Source organism: Tachypleus tridentatus, chromosome 13, assembly GCF_004210375.1.
Source record: "Tachypleus tridentatus isolate NWPU-2018 chromosome 13, ASM421037v1, whole genome shotgun sequence".
NCBI classification, from domain to species: Eukaryota; Metazoa; Arthropoda; class Merostomata; order Xiphosura; family Limulidae; genus Tachypleus; species Tachypleus tridentatus.
This window is the reverse complement of record NC_134837.1, coordinates 137,023,960-137,049,054: the sequence shown is the minus strand read 5'-3', so window position 1 is coordinate 137,049,054 and position 25,095 is coordinate 137,023,960. Positions and strand designations below refer to the sequence as shown.

Below are 25,095 nucleotides of genomic sequence, written 5' to 3'. Positions count from 1 at the left end.
TAAACAAAACTCAGTGTGTGAAACTTGTGACTTTTTCTACCTCATGGGTCATGTAACACCACATCTAAGTTTTAAGTATTTTTCTTTAAAGGTTTATTTTGAAATAATGGAATTAAAGCTTATGTAACATAAAACTTTGAATTATAACATACATTATAAATGTTAATTTTATTCATATACATTGATAGAAATGGCATTTAATTACATTTTAATTGTAACTCAGTAGCTTGCAGAAAAGTATTTAATGGAAGTATTTTTTGTTTAAATTGGCAATAATATAGTTTAATCAAATTTTGAATGTAACTGTAAAAAGGTTGTGACATGCAGACAAGATAATTGTATAGAACATGTTAACAAACAACAGAGAAAAAAATGATTCTGTGAGCATGATTCACAAGAAAACCAGATTATAATTCTTCTTTTATGCTTTTCACAACTAAAAATTACAATAATCCTACAGGTGTTATGTGCTTTTTATGTCATTATCATAAAATTAAAATGAAAAAAACCAACAGAAGTTTTATTTATAAGCACAATAAGGAAAAACAAATAATCTTTATAATAGATTGTCATGGCTAGTCTCCTATTTTCCAAGCATGCATCTGATCAGTTAGTCTGCAGAGTGTCATCTTTAAAAACAGCATTATCCAACTTAATTTGATTATAATTCTTTATGTTTTTCACAAATAACATTATAACTTATAAGATGCATAACCTGATCCTGAGCATAATCCATGAAGAATTTCTATTATTATTATTATTATTATTATTATTATAAATTTTCATTATGTCACCTAATTTAACTTTAACTAAGATAAATGTTTCTAACTTTTATATCTTATTTACTTTTAATATAATAAATAAATAACATACATGATAAACAAGAAACTACAACTTAAAACTATGTCTTCTGGTTGTTGTTTTTTATCAACTGTTGATTAAACTTAACTCTATTTTTTTATACTAATAGTACTACTACTGCATTAAATAATTACTTAATTAAGTAACAGACCTAAGAACACAGAATAACTACACAAAATATATGTAACTATCACAACTTTTGTGGCTTCTAACCATGCAATAAAATCTGCTAAAAATTCAACTAAACTCACTGATGTGTTCCTGTGAAAAGTTTGACCTGGAAGTGAAATAAACAATTCTCTGTACAGAAAACAATGTAATATATTACATATCATTTAGCACTTGAAAATTTTGGCTTTCTATTGATAATAAACAATATAGTATTAAACATCAGACAAAATTGTTGACAACTTGCAAAAGGGAGAATATGATAGATGGGCATGACAAAAGAGGTCCAATATAAGGTTTCGGTTCTTATTTTCGTAAGATAATGTTAAAAAGAAAACCTGCTAGTATGAAAATTGTGATATTTGTTCACTAGGTCTTCCCTCCTCTATAATTTATTTACCACTTCTCCCAGTAGTTTGTAATTTAATGTGAATTACTCCTAATGTTTTTATTACTTGGAAAAATCACAAAAATCACAATTTTATAAACCACTAGTTTGGCACAACCATACTACTGGTTGTTTGTTTTATTGAAATCTCACACAACAAAAAACTGACAGAACAGTCATATGTCAATCATAATACAATTCACTGGATTTCCATTTCAGTAGTTTGTTATAGTTAAGTGAGTCAATAAGTCTGTCCAGTACTGAAAAGTTTGAGACATTAATACAAAGAACCATAGTAGTAAATTAGTGTGGATAATAAAGGCATTTTTGTTTACATTATTATATGATATATATGTATTAAGAACCCTGTAAGAAACAAATAAACTCAAAAGTAATTTAATAAATCAATAGTTCAGAAAAGTTAATTAAGAAGGCCAATGAAATCCACATCAATAATTTCAAGGTTAATATTTTGAACACTGTTTATAGTATGTACATGTACATCTAACATTATCATACTCCTGTTTCTATTATTATACTGAGTAACAACGACAATAAAAAAACAGGTTAACATTACACTGTAAAATTGGATTGCAGAGAATATGATATACACAGTATATGTACTTACCATAAAAAAAACAAGAGAAAAAATAACTGATATGATTGTTCCTCCAATGAGCATTAGATTGAGATACAGGATAATAACACATCCTGTCGAATGTAGAACTTCCAAACCTTAAGAAAAAATGCAAAAAAATTTAAAATTTACAATACAAACTGACAACTATTTTACTACAATTACTATTAAACTCAATATACATATTATCTTGACTGAGAAATGCAATACGTTATTTTATTAATTCTTAACATTTTAACAAAATTATACAAATATAAATTGCTTGTCTTATATATGTGCACATTTTACTAAGTAATTGCCTAATTTTAAATCCTTATACCTGATATTGAACCTACAATTAAATAAGTTTTTTTGTTATTACCTTTTAACAAAAATACGCTTTTCATCACTAATATGAAGTTCTTCCATAACTCAGGTTTCTACTAAGTTACCTACACTTCCTCAGAAGATATTAAAATAATTATTACAATTTCATTTTTAATTCTCAAGTAATTGCTAAATTAAGATACTTAAATTGCATAAAAATATTATTCTGCAATGTGTGTATGTATCTTTCTAGCATAGGCAGAAATATCACAAGGTATATATTGCTAAAAGCACATAACTGACTAAAACTTGAAACCATTTCTGAATGTTTCAGTCATGATTAACATCTTTAGCATCACAACCAAGTTAATATTTTGAAATCATCAGACACAGTTACTTATGTTGCTTCACCTACAAAATCCTGAGAAGATAGTTCTGCACACTATATAAAACTAACAAACTTGGCAGAACACTAAAAGGAAAATATATGTTAACAAAGGTGCTCGTTCTGGAATATCAGAGGGTATGATTCTGAATAAACAAAATAAAAATTCATTATATACTCCATTTACACAGGTATATCAATCATACTGGTAGGCTATAAAATGTAATTTAAATCAATGTACTTTATAACAAAAGATGACATATTAGAATTAATAAACAAAAGATGATTAGTTCACTTGAATGTAGCACTTCAATGCTTTAAACTGACATATACACAAAGGTAGGATGAGGTTTCCATTCAAAAGGGGGTGAACTACATGTGCTATATATAAATCACTTCCACATAGTATGAAATACAGTTACAACAGAAAGTGTTAGTACACCTGCATCCCAAGTAGTTTTTCGCTCATAACTTAAAAAGTATCACGATTAGGCTAATAGACGTATAATATCTTATACATATTATACTAACACACATCTACATAAATTTTTATGTAAATTAAACAACAAATAAACTGTTTATAAACAAATAACCAAAAATAGGAGGAGCAGAAAATGTTCGTACATTTCAGAACGTGTGAAAAAAACTGATATTCCCATAAAAATTTTGTTTAATTTGGCGAATAAACTACATTATACCATTCCAGAACCAGACATTGGGTTCATAATTATTGGAATTTAGTCACCTAAAAATGTACTTCCGGCAATTTAGCGCCATCTCCGTCATCATTCTGCTCGGTCATCATGGCAAACAGGAAACAACTGTCCAGTGATTTAACAAACTAAATTATTGTAAAATACAAGTCTTTTTCCGGTATTGCTACACAACATAATGTGCCAAAATATACTGTTCAAAACATAATTGCCAAGTTTAAGCTTACAGGATCAACTGCTCACCTCCCTCGTTCTGGATGCCCCACCAAAATTCCAGAGAGAACCAAGAGGAAGGTTCTCAGAGAAGTTAGTAGGAACCCTCGTTTAACACGTAATGATATACAGAAACTGGGGTTGAAGTAAGCACCTCTACAGTTACGAACATGCTACGCTCTTCTGGGTTCAAAGTGTGCCGTCCTCGTAGAACTCCATATTTAAAGCCTGTTCATTTAGAAGCATGATTGAGGTATGCAAGAAAGCATGTAGATAAACCCTTTACCTATTGGAAAAGTATTCGTTGGTTAGACGAGACTAAAATTGAGCTTTTCGGCCACAATGATGTTTGTAGTATTTTACGTAAGAAGGGGAAACGAAATCTTCCAAAGAACACTGTCCTTACAGTTAAACACGGAGGTGTCTCGATCATGCTACGGGGTTCCTTCAGCTCTTCTGGTGTAAGTAGCCTTCACCGCATCAATGGAATCATGAAAAAAATAAAAAATACATTGATATATTAGGCACTTATATCAAGAATGATGCTCGGAACTTGTGGCTTGGGCGTCCTTGGATCTTCCAGCACGACAATGACCCTAAGCACACATCGAAATACGTGCAATCCTGGTTGCAGAGAAACCATATAAGTGTTCTGGAGCGGCCATCACAGTCAGCTGATCTCAACCCAATTGAAAACGTTTGGCATGAGTTGAAGACCAGGGTTCATCAGAGTCATCTGAAAAACTTGCAAGATTTGGAGGCCTTCTATAAAGAAGAATGGAAGAAAATACCAGTCAAGTACTGTCAAATGATCATGGAGGGCTATGAGGAGAGATTGCGCCAAGTAATTCCCCTGAAAGGCTACACAACTGGCCATTAAAGTAGATGCACGAACACTTTCTGCCCCTCCTATGTTTGGTTATTTGTTTATAAACAGTTTATTTGTTATTCAATTTACATAAAAATTTATGCAGATGTGTGTTAGTATAATATTTATAATATACCATACTTTCATTATCCTAATCATGATACTTTTTAAGTTATGAGGAAAAACCTACTCACGATGCAGGGGTACGAACACTTTCTGTCATAAATGTATGTAACAGAAAGCACTGTCAAACTCTCTGTATGTGTAAAGGAATATTAGGGGGCCTTGTTAATTAGTATGGTGATGGACCAACACCATGCTAGTGTATATAGTATAAGGAGGCCACATTAGCTTGCAAGGTAACATATCAACTGCAGTAGTTATGGGTATTGTTATATATGCAAAGAGTATAAGGTCTCTAAAAATTATCAGAAAAAAAAAAAAAGACCACTACAGTGGAGAAATTTGATTTAAATTGCATTTCACATCTACTATCAGACAAAAAGCACATGACACACAAAAAGACAAATGTGATGCACTAGGGCCTATTATAGAAGATCCAAGGTATAGAAACAAAGATTTATGGACCAGATGCCCTTTTGGTGGTTCATAACAGCCACAATTGTAAAGTTGTCAGAATGAACCACTAGCAGATGGTGACAGGCTAAAGAAAGGAAATGAACTTCCAGAAATTTGTGAACATTGATATTCAAGACACGTTCATCTGCAGACCAACAGCCCGAAGTTTTGTGAGGATTGGTCCAAGTCACCCATCCCAGAGGGGAAGCACCTGTAAACAGATGGGCATCAGGACATAGGGAGGAAGTGGCACACCTGTTGACATATGGAGTTGGTCAAGTTACCATATCAGATCAACTGAAAAATGGTGGTGGAAATGGTGCAAGGTTCCATTGTTCATGAAGCTTCCAGTGCAGAGATCTCATATAAACACCACCTAGAAAGATTGATGTGGTCATGAAAAATCACATCTCCAAAAGCTACAGAAAATACTGAGAAGTAGGTGACAGAGCTGAGGGAGACGATGAACTAAGAGTTCCATAAAACTGAGGCATAAAGGAGAAGAGAGAGCTCAACTGATATTATTATCAAAGAAGACCTCCAAACATACTAAATATTGGGTGGGTTGAAGGATAGACTTCTCCAATTTTATCAACAAGCCCATTTGGGCTGCCACAAAAAGGAGATGGTCAGTGTGATTGGTCGATCCCTGTTCAGAATGAGCTAGAAATAGCCAGTTACCCATGTAAAGTTGAATCCACAATCCCAGAGCATGAATGTGATGAGCAAAGACTTGAAATAAATGATGAAACACATATGAAGCCAAAACAATTTTCAAAATAAGAGCCCAAAATTAGTAAACCATTCCTTCATAAACAAACCTAAGATAACATCATGATTGAAGGTCTATCAGGATATGTAGATAAGATATACTGATCAGAGGCTCGCAAGAGGTGTGTCTTACTGATCTGCTCATCTAACTGGAAGAAATTGGTTGATTGGTTGGTTTGGTGTTTTATGGCACAAAGCAACTAGGCTATCTCAAAACACAGCCCTGATGGACTCCAAGTTCCTGTAGAAAAGAACAGAAAAGTGTCGAACACACATGAACTTAGAATCACCTGTCAATTAAAAAATGTTTAATAAAATTGGGCAAATGACCACGTACAAAGAAAATCGACAAAAGGTGACTCTATCAGCAGGTTTCAGAAATGTTTCCAGAAAGGAAAGACATAGAGGATGGTAGGAAGTTATCAGTGCTTTGATGTCATCCAGATCAGAACGTAAACCTCGACAGTTCCATTGCATCAAGGTGGCCATTTTTATTTATGTGTAGGCAAATTGGGTGAAGAGCCCTTCTGTTTATGATGTCATTTTCTTTATCGTCTTTATTCAAGGGAGGTCAATTACTCCCAAGGAATTCAAGGCCAAAGTGGTATATTTGGGTTGGACCTCTCAACCACCAAGATTCTCTCCTCCCCTTCACGGATCACCATGCACGGCAACCACGTGTGTGGATGTTTAGATCCCAAAGGAGGTAAACTGAAAGAACAGAACTTTCATGTTGGGTCACATGCACTAGAGGTCTGAGGTCCTTACACAAAAAGACTACTGCAGAAAGTGATGAGAATAAACTGCATAGAAAAGTGATAACATACAAACAAAATTTGAAACCACTTCAAACAAAATTCAAAATGTGTGACCTGGGAAACTGCTGAACCAGTGGGAAGCTTGCCAAACAAGAAGTGAAGATTTGGTAGAGGAGTATAGAGGAAGTCATCCGAGTCATGTAACCATATAATTCAACCACTGGTTAATACACAACAATTATGATTTGCACAAGAGATACACTGGAATGTACTATTCTGACAAGGAGAGATGCAAGGCTTGTGGCATGTGTAAAGAAAGAGCTCACATACAGAAAGCAGCACTGAGAAAGAATAGCTACTCTCGTGATTATAGGTAAATAAGTACCAAACAGGAATTCTCAAAGAAGATCTAATTACAAGAAATTTCAAAAACAATATATTAGTATTACATAAAGAAATTAATTATTTACACAAACTTAAAATTTACAATTATAAACAATTTTTACATCAATAATAAGTTTGTTTTTTCCTAATTTAATTAATTAAAAATTATCGTAAAATTTTGCTGCACTCAAAAATACTGTAATCAGAAGATTAGGTTCATGCCAGTTATTACAAAAATTTGCTAAAGGATTTTGTGATTCTCAAGAAAACCATAAACTTTTTACACACACAAAAATCGGTGACACTTAATATAATTTGTATATGAAAATAAATTGTGAAAGTTCTATACTGACAGTTTATCATGCTAATGACTTTGAAATTTCTTACACTTAATATTTGAATTATTTATGGGCTTATCTTTAATTAATCCTTTCAAGATGAGTCATGGATCAAAGGCCATGTCATCATATTTATTGACTTGCATTCAAAATTTTATTGAACTACTATTATATGAATTTATGTCATTAAGTTTGAAATCAAATTGTAGATAATAACTCAAACTTTAATGTTATATACAAGTGATTTTTTTTAATTTAACAGTGAATATTAAAAGATATATTTTAGTAAACCGTGTTATGTTGAACACAGCACTGTTTAAAATTAGTTGTTTGTGATATCAAAATACTAAGTCTAAAGTTTCATACAAATTAAGAACTCAAATTACTAATATTAACAAGCTATAAAATAAGAAGCTCAAAATTACTTATTTTGCTGATATATGGCTCACATAGTGAATCAATCCCAATGTTCCCATTCAACTCTTTCCATTTTTGGATACAGTCCCTTATATACATAACTTCAATATATCACATGTGAATAACCAATCAGCAGCTCAGAATGCCTCCCTAGTTTTCTTAACTACTTTAATCTGTGAAAAGGCTATCATGTTATTTTGAATGAAAATTTCAAAAAGGTAGATTATGTCTTTAGTCTGCTCAAAGTTTTGTACTTTTTTTAAATCTAAAGTAAAAATATACCATTAAAAATCTGATTTTTTGTGTACAAAACACTTGAAATCATTACTGAAGTCTACCAAATTTTGTGAAGATACACACACTGTACCAAAAGTTATAGTGCAAATACTTAACGTGTACAATTGTGTAAAAATTAACTTATGTATACCATACTGAGCCTGTCACAAAAGGGTTAAAAACAGAAGGTAGCATTTTCTTCTCTGACCAATTTGGTGAGTTATCCTACAATACCTCATTAAAGCAAAGCTGAAAATTAAAAGCAAGACACAAATGTTGTTTTTCTATAATCTATTTAACACTTCTTAGCAATGCATGAATTTCAAATCAAAATCTAATCCTTCTTAAAAGCTTATTATATGATGCTAAATTCTGACAAACTATATGGAGAACATGCTTTACTTGAAAACTGATAAGTATCAAATCAGTTCTCAGAAAGTGCTCAAAAGTACTATAAATCACAATTGTCAGTTCCACTTTTGCTGATTTTATAATCAATTATGAACTATTACATAAAAAGAAAAAACATCCATATCACTGAAACAAGGATATTTATTTGATTTGAACACCACATGACCTTAGGTCAAACTGATGACTATCAAACTACATTTAGCAACACTGAAAACAGAAGCAGTCTTGCATCAGGTAAAAAAGAGGATAAATAGAAAATTTTCCTAGGGAAAAATATTTATAAATTTTGTAATCTCATGATAAATCTTTATATATGTAGAATTTCATACTGGATAATAAGGGAAATCTTACCATAGTTAAAGTATCCTACACTCAGTCCACAAAGCATGAAGAATATATGCTGAAGACATGGAGATTTGCCAAAGAGTAGATGTCGATGACAGATTGCTAATGGATAACCTGAAAAGTAAAAGATATTTATTAAAAATTCAATCAGTGTTACAGCTGCACATTAAGAGAAATAATAATAAAAGAAATTTACCAAAGCTGTGGATAAGGTGTGCATACACACATCATATGTATAATAAAGAGAACTGTAATCAAATGTTCAACCAAATAAACTTAATTACAAAGTAAAATAAGAAATCAGTAAATTGTAATTTACATGACATATTCTATACTTTATCATAAAAACAGAAACTCTGTAAAATATGAAACTGCACTAGCATGAAATGGTTAAAGTACAATTTCCTTTTCCAAAACAAAATATTAGCTTAGAACAGTGGTTCTTAACCTTGTTGGAGGTACTGAGCCTCAGAAGTTTCATACTTGCATTCACTGAACCCTTCGTCATTGGAAAAATAAAATATGATTTTCTCAAATTCAAAACATAAGTAGATATTTTATTAGTGCACAAAATGAACCATGCATCAGTTGCACACAATATCACTGTGTTAAAAGAACAAAACCAACAAAACATGAATTTCACACAAAAACATAACTCAATGAATATTTACTGCAAATCAATGTGACTTTTACCGTTGCCTTTCAGAGATAAGTTCAGAAATGTGCAGCTTCACCTTGGCAAGTGCCACTCTCATATTATTTTTGCAACAAAGTCTGTTCCTTTCCTTCGTTTTCATGTCTACCATCCTCGAAAAGGATTGCTCGCAAAGATACGTTGTAGCAACGATATGAGTATCTCAAGGGCTTTCTTAGCAATAAGAGGGTACTCTTTGATTTGGTGACACCAAAATGTTGAGAGCGTTGTTGTTCTGAAAAGTTGCTGTTGAACCTGGCTCTGCTGAAGTTCAATGATTTCGTCGAGGTATTCATCATTGACATCTGCTGTCGCAACACTAAACGTGAACGGCTGTCTCACCCATGCTTGATATGACTCTCTGGTGGGGAAGTATCCGTCGAGAGACTTTGTGAGCTCATCTAAGTGCATGGAAACTGCTTGCTTCAGTTCTCCAGGTACAAAAATGTCTCCGATTTCAGACACATTTTCGATCTTACTTACACAGTCGTCCAGCAGGGGAAAGTTTGCGAAGTTATCATTCTCTATTCGTCGTTTCCATAATGGTAGCTTTTTTTGAAAAGCCTTCAGGTTTTCTTCCTCTTCGATGATGTTGACTCCACCGCCCTGCATCTGTTGATTGAGATGATTGAAAGCATTGAAGATATCGGCCATGTACGCCAAAATGAAAATGAACTCAGATTTTTCGAAGCAATCTGGATGACAATGTTGACACTCTCGCAAAAACAGGGTTAATTCCACACGCTTGGCAAAACACGATTCAGCACCTTTCCTTGGGATAACCACCGAACGTTAGAATGGTACAAAAGTACTTCGAATTCAGAGCCCATTTCATTACACAGCTCTTTGAAGATCCGGTGCTTCAGGGTACTATTTCACACAAAGTTCACACATTCCACTACAATTTTTAATACTTCTGTCAGTTTTGAAGGCGACGATTTTGTTGCCAATGCATACCTGAGCAGAACACAATGCGTTGCAATGATGTGTGGTGCATCAGCTTTCACCAGCGCACCAAAACCAGAGTTTCGTCCCAGCATGACTGGAGCTCCGTCCGAACAAACTGCATAAACCATATCCCACAAAAGATCGTTGTCTCTGAAGAAGTCATCCACAAGTTTCTTCATGTTGGCTGCCTTAGTTGTTGTTGTAAGAGGCTTACAAAATGAAAAATCTTTTATCTCGTCCTTCTTCACATAGCACACGAATACAACAAGCTGGTCTGTGGTCTCGTCGAGTTGAATTTTGGCTGAATTTTGCTGGGCTTGAAATCAGATCTGCAACTACTTGAGCCAAGATGTCATCGTTCATGTCATCTATTCTGCTGCTGATGGTGTCATTTGATAGAGGAATTTGAGATAACATATTTTCAGCAGCTTTTCCCAGCATGATATTCTCCATCTTCAATGCAGGTGGTTTTATGAGTGCTTCACCAATGGTGTGTGGTTTGCCCTGCTTTGTGATCAAGTACGCAACTTCGTATGATGCTGTGAGGATCGGGTTCTCGATGGGTACAAAGCCTTTTCATTGAACCTGGCTCTCATTACCTTGAATTCAGCAAGTGTTGTGTTCTTGTATTTCCCATCTCCATGCAGCTTTAGGGAGTGTTCTCTTAGTGTTGCCGATGCTGGACTAGAATTGCTCAACTTGGCATTGCAAATCATGCTTTGAGGACGCTGACTCCCATCATGTTCCGATATACACGTGAATCCATATTGTACGTATTCGTCCGACCACTTTCTGTTTTTGCTTGACATAGTTAGTATGAAAAAATTGAAAGATTAGAAAAAAATCACAAATGACACACAATTACTACAGTCACAAGTCAACTGCTAAGCACACAAAATTCCCTGCAGCACAGATATTAAGGCAAAGTGATGTGACGTGATCAGCTGCAGCCAATGGTGGCCAAGTGGAGCATGACATCACGAAATATACGAGTAGGGTAAATGGAAGGGACACACACACAGTGTGTGTGTCTTGACCTCTGCCGAACCCCTGGGGTTCGACTGAACCCAGGTTAAGAACCACTGGCGTAGAATCACACAGTACCATAATGAAATAATGAGAGTTTAAGAAAAAATCAATTTCTGTAGATTCATGCACACACACACACACAACTGTAAATAAGCAGATTTACTATGGTTATCTATGCTGACATGTAGGCCTACACATGTTGCATAAATGTGTAAGTGGTTAAATAAAAGTTGTATATATGAAACAAAGAAGTTACATGAAAAGCAAAAGTTTAAATACTTTTAATAATCAATCAAGTTTAGAAAATAGAATTTCAACTCTAATAATCATTCATCAAAATTAAGGTTTCAACATAAAAAAGAAATTTCTTTAAAAAGCTTATACATATTTCAATTTTGTCTTCCTTTACATAAGCTATTTGACAACAACAACTATTACAGTTGGTATGCTTTATAAAAGCTGGTGAAATATGATTACAGTTATCAAATAACATTCCAATCACTATAGTGTTTATTGCATCTCAGCCAACCTGAAAAGCTCTGAATGTACTGAAATGCATTGTCAGCAATGGATATGACAAATATACTGTAGTGGATTAATTATTATATTATGAATGTCATGTTTAATTCTTTCGGTGCAGTTTCGTCCCTGGGATATACCTTGTAACAATTTTGTGCTTACTATAGTTTTTGTTATATTACTTTTAAATTAGTAACTGTATGTACAGAAAATTTAGCCAATTTTCAGTAAATGTTACAAGGCTTTAATTTGAAAAAATATCAGATTTTTTTTTTATTAAGCCTTAATGTTTGTTTAGCAATATTTTTATCATACCTTCTTTATTTTTCCATGATGCCTGTCTAACATGTAAATTAATTTTCATTTCAAGATCAAAAACACTTTATGAATCATGAAAATTTTCAAATTTCACATGCAAAATTGTTGTAATTTCCAGATAGTTACCAAACATTTCTTAAGAAAAAATATTCATCCATTATTTTTACTAATGAATCTCTGTACAGGTTGGGTCATAACTGCCACAGAATACTGGAAAATATAAATTATGTTTCTTTTTCATTCTAGAATGACAATAATTATAACACAAAAACATAAAAGTCTAGGCTAAATATCTTAAATCTCATAACATTATACATTTATATAGATTTATTATTTTCATTACATTGACATTTCAGCCATGCCTGGCTAATAATACAAAAGTAACAATTTTGCACATGCAGACATGTTACTATAACCAATAATATAAAAACTGACCTTCAGTTTTTACAAAGTGAGTTATCTTGGCTGTGTTTAAGCAGTATTTGGTAAAACACAGTAACATTTTGATTGTTATAAACTGTGTATGTCTATAGATTATTATATTACTATTTACAAAACAGTCCTAAAAGTTTTCTTAAAACATAAAAGAGTAAATAAAGAAATAAGCACACAAATATCTCCTATAATTATGACCTTTGTACTTGTTGGTGCTTGTCTTAGCTTCCTAAGACTAAAAAAATTTCACATGTGGAGGATGTGAAGCTTTTTTTTTTAGATTTATAAATTACTTCATCAATACCATAGAACGTTTATATGGTTCCCCTGCAACCAGGATCGTATGTATTTCGATGTGTGCTTAGGGTCATTGTCGTGCTGGAAGATCCAACGACGCCCAAACCGCAAGTTCTGAGCATCATTCTTGATATAAATGCCTAATATATGAACGTATTCCTCTTTTCTTCATGATTCCGTTGATGCGGTGAAGACTACTTACACCAGAAGAGCTTAAGGAACCCCATAGCATGATCGAGCCACCTCCGTGTTTAACTGTAGGGACGATGTTCTTTGGAAGATTTCATTCCTCCTTCTTATGGAAAATATTGCAAAAATCATTGTGGCTGACAAGCTCGATTTTAGTCTCGTCTAACCAAAGGATACTCTTCCAATAGGTAAAGAGTTTATCCACATGCTTTCTTGCATACCTCAATCATGCTTCTAAACAAACAGGCTTTAAATATGGAGTTCTATGAGGACGGCATGCTTAAACCAAGAAGAAGGTAGCATGTTTGTAACTGTAGAGGTGCTTACTTCAACCTCAGTTTCCCTTAACAGTTTCTGTATGTCATTATGAGTTAAACGAGGGTTCCTACTAACTTCTCTAAGAACCTTCCTCTTGGTGCTCTCTGGAATTTTGATGGGGCATCCAGAACGAAGGAGGTTAGCAGTTGATCCTGTATGCTTAAACTTGGCAATTATGCTTTGAAGAGTATATTTTGGCACATTACGTTGTGTAGCAATACCGAAAAGAGACACACAAGACTTGTATTTTACAATAATTCGGTGTTTTAAATCACTGGACAGTTGTTTCCTGTTCGCCATGATGACCAAGCAGATAATGACGGAGACGGTGCTAAATTGCCGGAAGTACATTTTTTGGTGACTAAATTCCAATAATTACAAATCCATTGTCTAGTTCTGAAAGAGTATAATGTAGTTTATTCACCAAACTAAAAATTTTCACAGGAATATCAGTTTTTCCACACGTTCTGAAATGTACAAACACTTTCTGCTCCTCCTATTTTTGGCGTTTTGTTTATAAACAGTTTATTTGGTATTTAATTTACATAAAAATTTATGTAGATGTGTGTTAGCATAATATTTATAATATACTATTAGCCTAATCATGATACTTTAAAAGTTATGAGCAAAAAACCACTCAGGACGCAGGGGTATGAACACTTTCTGTCGTAACTGTGCATGAAAATTTAAATTATAATCTTCAGTTTGATATCAAAAGATAAATTCATAAAATAGTAGTTCAATAAAATTTTGAATGCAGTCGACAAGCACAATGATATGGTCTTTAACTTGTGATCTGTCTTTACAGGGTTAAATCTTTCCACATGATTTCTGTCAATCTGAGTGACCATGTGACCTCTGTACTCACTTAAACCCTCTTAGTTTTGATACTACAAAGTTTTAATACAGTATGTACATCTTCACAAAATTTTGCAGACTTTCAGTAAATATTTAAGTCTTTCACACAGAAAATAATTTATTTTTTACTAAGTATTTTTGATAAACTGAAAAAAAATTGTCCTTGAATATAGAGTATATTTTTACCGGTCTGCATGCAAAATGATCTTTATGTTAGGAATAAAAATACTTTTCTTCTTCACAAAAATCACAAATTTCATTTGCATTTAAACCATAGTCAATTATTTTACATTATAATAATCAATGGATAGCAAAGCATCAAATTTGAACCAGTATTATCAGTAGGTACCCACAGTCTGCTGTCTCATTTACCAACATCTGGGGAAAAACACCTGAGGTCCTGGGTAGGAGAACTCCCAACTTCACTCTCTTTTCCAAGGATGGAGGAATTCACTCAAACACTATGAAGGAATAACCTCTGTCTACTGCCCCAGTAATGGAAAATTGGGTGTGGTAAGGACTCCCTAGGTACACTAGTAGAATCTATAGTCCTGAGGAACAGTGCATGGGAAACATTGGAACAGGCAAACTAATTTTCTTAAAACTTTTATAAGCAAATTGATCCTAATTTATTCAATCCAAGGATAGACAGGATCTCTTTATGCTTTACTCATAATGGTCCATGAGTATTAGTCCATCATTGTACAATAATAACACCTGGTTAGCTTTTAGTTGGACTTATGGAACACCCAGTTTCTACAGAACCTGTTGCAACCAACAAAGTATATCAAATCAGTGTTTGCTAGTGCAAAACTGGTTTCATAAAAGCACACCTGCTTGGCAACACACACCATAAAGTGGAATCCTTTAAAAATGAAGTAAAGGATCCTGAAAAGTGAAAGGAGAGTAGCAATGAAAATATTCACACCTCTCTATATAATCTAGGTGATGTAGTTATGAAAACTACATTTGGTAGTCAAAAACCCTAAGAAGATACTGCTGGATCATTAACTAATGTGAGATAAAAGTCCTGATGCATATCCCCCTACCAGCCTGCACAATGTCCTGCAGTGGACTGCTAAAGATGTATAAATATGATGAGAAATTACTCATGGAAGTGTACCTGACTTCAAAATGAGACCAGAATAAGTGATATGGATCAATTTTGTACCAACCTCATCAATGTAACTGGGGGTAAATCCTGGGAAACTGAAGAATCTAAATAAATAAAAAATCATTGTCTAATACCTACTAAAGGCAATGTAACACATCAAGACCCTCACTGAACATAACCAAAACATCTAATCAGTTATAGAAACAGTCATCAGATGAATTGGAGAAAAATATTTATCCCATTCCCTGGCTCCCAATATCTGATGCTGGGGAAAAAGAACTGTTCTGAGGATGTAGGCAGAATGATAAAGCATCCTGTGCACAATCAGAACAGCAGCAACAAAAACATGATATCTGGCACATGTGGCTAAAGTATCAAACAGACAAAGGGTATGTAAAGCCACCTAAATATACCAATTAGATAAGAGGAAGTTGTTTGGGAGAAAGAACCCAAAACAACATGAGGAAGCAAGAAAGTATTGGGGACTGTCTTATACGGGACAACTGTGAAAGATGCAAAACTTTTGTCAAAGACCCAGATCAAAAGATGAGTTATGGTTTACACTTCTGATCAAAGAAGTTTCAACCTCCTCTCAATACACCATTGCTCATATGTGTTCCATTTTTGTTGACAAATGTCCATCATGGGAATTAGTAATGACTAAGACCCACACATGACAACCTTAGAAAGTAAACCCTGATAGCTGGGTATGCAATGTCAAATTATGGCTTCCTGAACAGAGATGGCCAAAAAGGAAGAGGTGAAGGAACTACAAAATCAGAAATAAGAGTTTAACTATCAGTCTGGTGCTATCAACAGGACTTGACAATGTGTTTGAATAAATAATACCTGGTACCTCTGGTAACATACAAGGAAGTGAGGAAGGCCTAGAGGTATAATCCCATCTCATCCTAACAGAATTTATCTATTTCCAAAGCACAAGGATCAGGTCCTGGAAACCGAATAGCCAGTAGTTAGATGCTCCAATGAGTATCTGGCAAATTGCTCACCAATGTTTGAAAATGGAAGCCAATCCAACAGAAAAATATGATGCAACATTGATTCAGCCAGAAAAATCTGTTTTAGTCAAAACAACTGATCTGCCACCAAAGTCATCACCCAAGGAACATGGCAAGCTGGTAGAGTGATATGATAGGAGTGATCCCAAAAAAGGAGATTCAAGGTTTGAAATAATAAAGCCTTGTACCTTGAGAGGAAATGCAAAACACCACCATGGAAGTGTTGGAGTAGATCCTGATGATTTTCTCCTTAACAAGTCCAGACCATAAAACACTGCCCTTTCAACAGTAAGAATATCCAAATTATTGTGTAGGGAAGCCTCACCATCAGCATGTAAATCCTGAAGTTCCTGATATCTGAGATATTTCCCCATCCATGAAGCATGGCATCTTTGTAATGTTCCAATCTCAACACACCTTAAGATAGAAAGAATGGCCCTGATTATGTAAACTATGAAATACAAATGAATCATTATTGCAACTCATTGGTTAGACAAAGACCATTAAAGGGATGCCTGTGTACTCATCCCAAAGGAATAAAGGATGCTTCTAGTGATGCACACATTCCCAAAAGATAAAAAGAAACATCTGCACAATGGATTAGTTGTTTGGTTTTATAGCACAAAGCAGCTAGGCTATCTGCACCAAACAAGTTAAAATTAATGTAAGTTTAGTAAAATTCATAAAAGGAAATTAAGGTAAAATGAAACAAATTTAAAAAACAACAACACATAAGTAGCATAAAATCAATGTTTACATCTAGTCTACAACATTAACAAAAAAACTACAGTACTACAAATTGTAAAGGACTTTCTGTGGCATAATTGTAATTATCATAACTTGCCAGGAAGACTAACAGGTAAGAATGAAAATCACCATCACTCACCTGAAGATGGCCTTTCCAGTCCTAGTTCTGAGTTATGATCATTTTCAAAAAGTAATAAAAGTTTTAAAAGACTTGTAGCAAAATTTTAATCATAACTTGCCAGGATGACTAACAGGTAGTTCAAACAGCAGCGTTAGTCACCCAAAGTTGGCCTTTCCAGTCCTGGTTTAGAGTATTTTGATATTACACCAATTTTCTAATTTCAAATTAAACTAGATGGATTCTGATTCTTAAAAAAAGAATCACATTAAAAAAGGTCTAATGTATAAATTAAAAAACTCAAACAGCATTAAAAAGATTAATGGCCTTTAAAAAACTAAAAACATTTCTAAGGTGGACAGTGTCACCATCGCCAATAACACTGTCTAACGTTATGGACAAACCTTGGGACAGAATATGTTTCAAATGGTGCCGTCCTTGAGAGTCATAACAACAGCAAGAAAGTAAAATGTAACTTATTGTGACCTGAGTGTTACACAGACAACACATTGGTGCATCAGTCCCAGATAAAAGAAAAGGATGAGCTAAAAAACTGTGACCAATGCATAGTCCAGTAACAACTTCCTCTTTCCAATTCTTATGGAAGCAAGATGGCCAAAGTCCAATAGAGGGTTTTATTTGGAAAAGATTGCTTTCACAATGCTCACTCCAAGTTGACTGCCAACTGGCACAGAGTCAAGCCTTGAATACAGGAGCATAGTCCATAGAACAGACACAGCAGTGATAGTGCCAGAGCAGATAGAATTAGCTGTGATGTTGATGAGCTCAATCCCACGAATACTTATGGAAGCAAAATGGCCAAAGTCCAATAGAGGGCTTTATTTGGAAAAGATTGCTTTCACAATGCTCACTCCAAGTTGACTGCCAACTGGCACAGAGTCAAGCCTTGAATACAGGAGCATAGTCCATAGAATAGACACAGCAGTGATAGTGCCAGAGCAGATAGATTTAGCTGTGATGTTGATGAGCTCAATCAGTATCCAGGAAAATTAGATAGAAGTAGATGTTAAAGAGAAATGGGCCAATCAGTTTTGAATATCAGTAAAAACAGGGTGTGAACTAATGTGAAGCGATTCCAGGGCCAGTAGAGAACTAACCGAGTCACTACAAATAGTGCAATTTGAGTACTGCTTAGCTTCTATGTGATCCAGAGCAACAGAAATGGCATACAGTTCAGCAATGAACACAAAAGCTGTAGAGGGCTTCTGCACACAACCACCAAACTACACCAAACCATGGCAGAGCCCACACAGTCACCTAATTTCGAACCATCTGTATAAATAGGAATGGAAGGATGGTTTAAAGATGTTCAGCAAATAACAGAGAGTATTCCAATCAGGAGTGTCCGTTTTTCTCAGATGACTTAAAGATAGGACACATTTACAGACTGTAAGAAGTCATGGTAGAATGGGCTGACCAGTGAATACAGCCATGTTTCCAAGGACAGACCCAATTCATCCAACTGTACCTGGATATGAAGGCCAAAAGGAGCATTGGCAGATCATCTGTTCTGAAAAAGTATGGCCCACTGACAAAGGAAAACAGAACCCCAGGTAGGATGCTCTGGTAAGGAACAAAATTTTGAAGCATATAGTAAAGACAGCTGCAAACGGAGGAGATGCAAAGAAGGTTCATGAGACTATGTGTGTAAGCCCTGAACTGGGGAAGTGTGGAAGGCCCCAGTGCAGAGCCAAAGTCCTTGATGATGAATGGGGTCCAGCATCTTCAAGGCCGATCCATAGTTGAGTTTCAATTGAATAAGAGCATAATATACTTTTGGCATAGAACATTGATCTGTTCCCCTAGTGATGGAAGAGAGGGCACGGAAGATGTTCAGTATTCTTGTACATTTGATCCGTAGCAACTTGATGTTTGGTATAAAGAGCAGCTTACAGTCAAAGATAAGCCCCAAGAACTTTGTCTCAGGTACCACAGGCAGCACAACCTCACTGATACGGACTTCAGGATCAGGATGAATACCCCATTTGCAGCAAAAGTGCATGCAACCTGGTTTTAGAGAGAGAGAAGTTAAAGCTGTTAGCTGTGGTCCAATTCAGTAAATGATTGAGGACAGTCTGTAGCTGCCGCTCAATATACCTCATGTTCGACAACTGGCATGAGATGTGAAAGTCGTCGACACAGAGCCTGTTTGCAACAGCGAGAGGGAGTTGTTCAGCGATAGCATTAATCTTTGTACTGAAAAGTGAGACACTAAAAACACAGCCCTGAGGGACTCCAAGTTCCTGTAGAAAAGAATAGGAAAGTGTCGAACCCACACCAACCTGAAATCTACTGTACATTAAAAAATGTTTAATAAAAATGGGCAATGGCCATGTAATTCATATATATGGAGGTCTTGCAAAATTCCATACCTCCATGTTGTATCATAAGTATTTTCAATGTAAAAGAATACTGATACAAGATGTTGTCATTTGAGAAAGGCTTCTCTGATTGACATTTCAAGACAAATCAGGTAGTCCATGGTGGAGCACTGCTGCTGGAACTTACACTGGGTGGATGAGAGGAGGTTGTTTTTAATTTGAGGAACCAAACAAAACAAGCATTAACCATCCTCTCTAAGGTCTTAGAGAGACAGCTTGTCAAAGCAATTGGATGGTAGTTTGAAGGAATCTTGGGATCATTCCCAGGTTTAAAGAAAGGTAGGACAATAGCCTGGTATCAGGCATGAGGAAAGACATTCTCCTGCCAGATCCAGTTAAAAACAATCAGAAAAATAGCAAGAGAAGTAGAAAATAGATGGTGCAGCATTTCACATTGCAAATCATCAGTCCCAACCAATGTACTGCCAGGCCAATGAAGGGCCAATTTTGAGTTCCACCAGTGTAAAGGGACAATTATAGTCATAGAGACAATCAGCTAGAAAGGAAAAAGGTGATCGCTCTGCCTGAGTCTTGATGACTAAGAAGGTGGAGAAAGAATAGAAGCACTAGATACCTGGCAAAAGCTATCACCTAGAGTATTGGCAATGCTTCTGGTATCAGCTACTTCCTGGCCATCAGAGAGCAAGATCAAGAAGGGGACAGAATTATATTGCCTACTGACCTTCCAAATCTTGTCCTATATGACTTTAAAACTGGTGGTAAAAGATATTTTTGTTGTGAACTTATTAATCCAAGATTCCTTCTGGCTCTGATGACTTACCCATCGTCGAGCATGTGCATAGGCCTGCTGGAGCGATGCAGTTCCATAGTATGGAAAATCTACAGAAAGTATCCCAGGCCTGTTTTTGAGCCTTCCATGTCATGTGGCAAGCAGAATTCCACCACAAACAAGGATATCATGGAAAACGTGTCGAGGTTTAAGGAATACACTAAACAGCTACATATATAACACAGTCAGTTTCTGCTGCCATACAGGCATCTATTGATGGCTTACAGATGAAGGCAGAGTCAAGTTCTGCAAGAGCAGTCAAAGATGGCCAGTTTGCATGATCTAGCTTCCACCAGTCACATGGGTTGGGTGGCATCAACCACAGCCAGTCTCTCTCAAATTGTAGGAAAATGATCACTGCCTCGTGGGTTATCATCAACCTGCTATGAAAAAATGGGAGAATAGTGAAGGGGAGTAAACTGAGAGATCAATAGCAGTAAAGGGCTGACTAGGTGCATGAAAATAAGTTGAAGAACCAGTAATGAAAAGAGAGAGGTTATGATGAGACAGCATACAGCTCTATGGAGCAACCCTTCCTATCAATATCAGCACTTCCCCAGAGGGTATGATGTCCATTAAAGTCCTCCAAGATTAAAGAGTGAGACAGCAACTGTTCAATGAGAGCATCAAGGTCTCATTGATCATATGTCTCTCCAAGTGACAGGTAGAGAGAACAGTGATGGTATGACCCCAGGTAACACAGATGACTACATTCTCCAAGGGAGTGTCAAGTGACAAAGACAGGTTGGGTATATGCTGATCAATCAACAGTACCACACCTCCATGCACTCGTCCATTACATAGCCTGTCATTTCTGTATAAAGAAAGCCACCGAAAAGGTGACTGCATCAGCAGGTTTCAGAAATATTTCCTGTAAGAAAAGACATGCAGCATGGTAGAAAGCATTAAGTCATCCAAATTAGAACATAAACCTCAACAGTTCCATTGTATCAAAGTGGCCATTTTTGCTTATGTGTAGGTGAATTGGATGGAGAACCCTTCTGTTTATGACATCTTTTTTGTTTACTCTCTTTATTTAAGGGAGGTCTATTGACCTCCAAGAATCCTGCCCTGGGTTGATTGGGCAGGTCTTTGCTGTTGGAAGAGGATTCCAGTGACTGAGTATGTGAACAAATGATTGTTTTGCATCTTGAGGGGGAGAAGAAGATGTATCCGAGGAAATGCCTGTACTCGAAACCAAAGAAAGAGGATCTTAGGATTTGTTGGAATGTATGTAAGTGACAGAGATGGGTGTTGAAGTTGATTCATTAACTTTTTTAACCATGGAGATCAAAAGCCTTTTCATTTGTTTGGAGAATGATTCTTTTGGAGGCACAGAGAGATCTGTCTGCACTCCCAGCAGCATATGAGACAAAGTGGTGGACAGCAAATTTCAAGCCTCAGGATAAATAATGTTATGAATTGTTTTGAAATGCTGCACCTCTTTTTCTTCCAACCATTTAGGGCAAGAATAAAAGTAGAATGGTTGAGAGCCATTGCAATTGATGCAATGAGGGTCCGTTTCACATTCACAGACATTGTAGTCCTTACCACCACAAAGAGCACACTTTCAAGGAACCACAACATGACATCTTTGAGTCACCAAACTGCTGGCACTGGAAACATCAAAGAGGGTTTGGAATGTATGGCCATACCTTTAATTAAGATAATCTGCCAGGATGGCGGCAGGTGGACGTGACGATGTAAATGTCAGGATGAGGATACTGGTCGGCATCCTAATTCCATCCTTGTGAATAGAAATACACATCACTGTAGAAACTCCTTGAGTGAAGAAACCAATGAGAATTTTGGATCAAGGATGTTCTTCAAATCCCTCTCAACAAGAACTCTTCATGATGAATTCAAACGACATGAGGTGTAACATCAATAGGTATATCTCTAATTGCCTTTAAATGCAAGAAGAGTTCTCTGTGTTGAGATGTGGATGTTTCCACCAATATGTCACCAGATCAAAGCTTCTTTACTGAATCTGGAGAGCCAGCAAGTCCCTCTAGTCCCTTCTGAATGAAAAAATGAGACATTTGCCCTAAAGGTTTGTCTGAAAGAAAATATAGAATAAGAAAATGAGGTACAACAGGTGTTACAGATGTTGAAAATTGCTGCTTGTGTTTAAATACACAAATGCATGAAAACATGAAAAAACCACTTTTAAGTTTCTTTGTATGAAGAAATGAAAGCTACAACTAATGGCAAAGAACTTTTTACAGTATTGTGTATGAAATGCATAGAAAGTAATAGTTCTTTTTCTGTTTGACAACTCATAATTTTACAATCAACAACTAAATAACTTACAACTTTATTATAAATAAAAACACTTACCAACTAACAGAGATAGTAATAATCGAAGTGCAGGTTCTGTTGATCCAACAGCTACAGCCAAACGGCCAACCCAACCAACATTTGCCTCCAAGGACATGGCACTTGTCTATAAATATCTGACAGAATGCAAAAAATCAATTATGAAAGCAATTAAAATATAGTACAAAGGCATAAGTAAAAAATACATTAAAAACAATGAAAACAATCTTGTATACATAATATATACATATACACACACACACAATACACATTTAAAAAAAGTAGTTTATAGAGACTATAAATATTTATAAAGCAACTGAGGATGAAAGAATAACAAAATGGACTACAGTTTCAATGGTATTTGACATTCAGAACCTGAGTAAGTCAGAAAAAATGTTTTTGATTAAATATTAATGTCTTATTTAACTAATAACTTTTCTAAATATTAACAAATTCTTGTTTAATTAATAATTTGTTTTATTATTAATAAATTTTGAGACATTTTGTTACAGTAAGTATTGATTAAATATAGTCTGTTCTTTTTCTGTCGTCATTATTTATGCAGTTAAATTAGTTTCGTGATTTGTAGAAATATATTTGTTTTTTAAGTGCAAAATTCTACTCTTTAAATAATTCTCATGAAAAAGAGTAAATTCCTATCTTCCCTAATTTTAAAATTTATTGAAAATTTACTTAGTACACTCATTTTTTTAAAAAATGTTCATTGTTATGACGATTCTAGTGAAATCCAAACTCTGATTGAGAATACTGATGTAGATGGTTTTGTGAATGCGGAAAGTTTTGCGAACATTGACAAGAATGTTTTAAAAGAAACTGATGAAACTGATTTAGAATTAAAAATAGAATCACAATATGGTGACAGTGTGAGAGATTCAGAAGATGAACAAAATAGAAAAGATAGTGAGGAAATAGAAATTTCTATTTCATTGCAAGTGTTAAGTTACATTAATGTTATCAAATTGTATGCAAAAATGGAGGAAAATGAACTTCATGAAAAGGCTGTAGAATTGGCATTCTCTTTTAACCACATGAGAAAGCCCATTAAAAAATGAAACAGTTGAAATTGGACACTTTCTTCAAATAAACCTGATTAAGATTTTGTGTACTTTTATATATTTTGAATGTCTATTTTTGTTCTTATTCTGATAAGTATAGCATAAACAGTATAATAACTTTATTCACAAATGTCTTACTTCCTTGAGTCAAGCAAGTATAACTTCTGCTGAAAAATTATAATCAAGGAAATGCATTTTCACTGTCTAAGCCAAAAAACCTGTTTAAGCCAGAAATTTTACTTGACCCTGTGAGATCCTGCCTTAGGCAGGTTTTACTGTATATGAAGTCACACTGAATATAACAAAAGATGCTAAGATGTTTCATCTTCCAGATTTTAGTTTATTTACATTTATGGCCTTAAGCTTCACAAAATAGGATAATGCAATTGGCTACATCATTGAATATTTGCATTCATTCCTACAGTAAAATCATTCCAGATTGTATGCTTCATTCAGAATTTACATAAAAATACATTGTTTTTTTTTACATCATATTCAAGTCATATATTTTGAGAAATGATGCTTGCTTTTAAACCATATCCACTGAATATGATCAGTTGTATTTAAAGGTGTTTTTTTTTCTGAAAAGATCTTTATGTGGTGCATACAGATGAACTAAGTCTGATAAATAGCTGGAGAGTTGTTCAAAATATCCATTATAAATAAATGTACCAAAATAATAAGACCGATTACAAATATCAAAACAAAATCATAATTTTTATTAGACGTTGTAGCACCAACACTGTGTGTATTTGCAATTCTTACTTTTGCCAGACAATAATTTCTACTGGCTCTTATATATCCAATCGTTCAAATTGAAACCACTTACCTGAATGTTTAAATGTCAAATTTTTAGTTTCCAAGAAATCTTGCAATTACCCTGAATAAAATGCACTACCCATATGACTGGTCATTCTTACTACACCATAAATAGGCCATAACCACTAGATGTCACTTGAACAACTACTGACAAACACTGCTGTCAACATTATTACACAATGTCATACCAAGTAACATTCTCTCTAGGTGGTGATAGGTATAACATTATTAATCAATTATTGCATGCCCCCTACCCCTCCACATCCTG

General features: G+C 34.8%; 1 protein-coding gene across 13 annotated transcripts in view; it reads right to left on the bottom strand.

The window, feature by feature from the left end:
* LOC143237571 (lysophospholipid acyltransferase 5-like) overlaps positions 1 to 25,095 on the bottom strand; it is a 124,694-nt gene that overhangs the window by 89,618 nt on the left and 9,981 nt on the right. For 8 of the 13 annotated variants that reach the window (XR_013020140.1, XR_013020141.1, XR_013020142.1 and 5 more), the window contains 3 exons: positions 22,954 to 23,069; positions 8,825 to 8,932; positions 2,046 to 2,152 (listed from right to left, as the gene is read on the bottom strand). Coding sequence is in view for 9 of the 13 variants with exons in the window: in XM_076476979.1 (XP_076333094.1) it covers positions 2,046 to 2,152; positions 8,825 to 8,932; positions 22,954 to 23,050 (312 nt within the window). In the remaining 4 variants the exon portion in view is untranslated. Of the gene's footprint in view, positions 1 to 1,112; positions 1,139 to 2,045; positions 2,153 to 3,490; positions 3,643 to 3,701; positions 4,088 to 8,824; positions 8,933 to 22,953; positions 23,070 to 25,095 lie in introns of those variants that run through there. The other 5 variants (XM_076476983.1, XM_076476984.1, XM_076476981.1 and 2 more) reach the window with 5 other exon arrangements.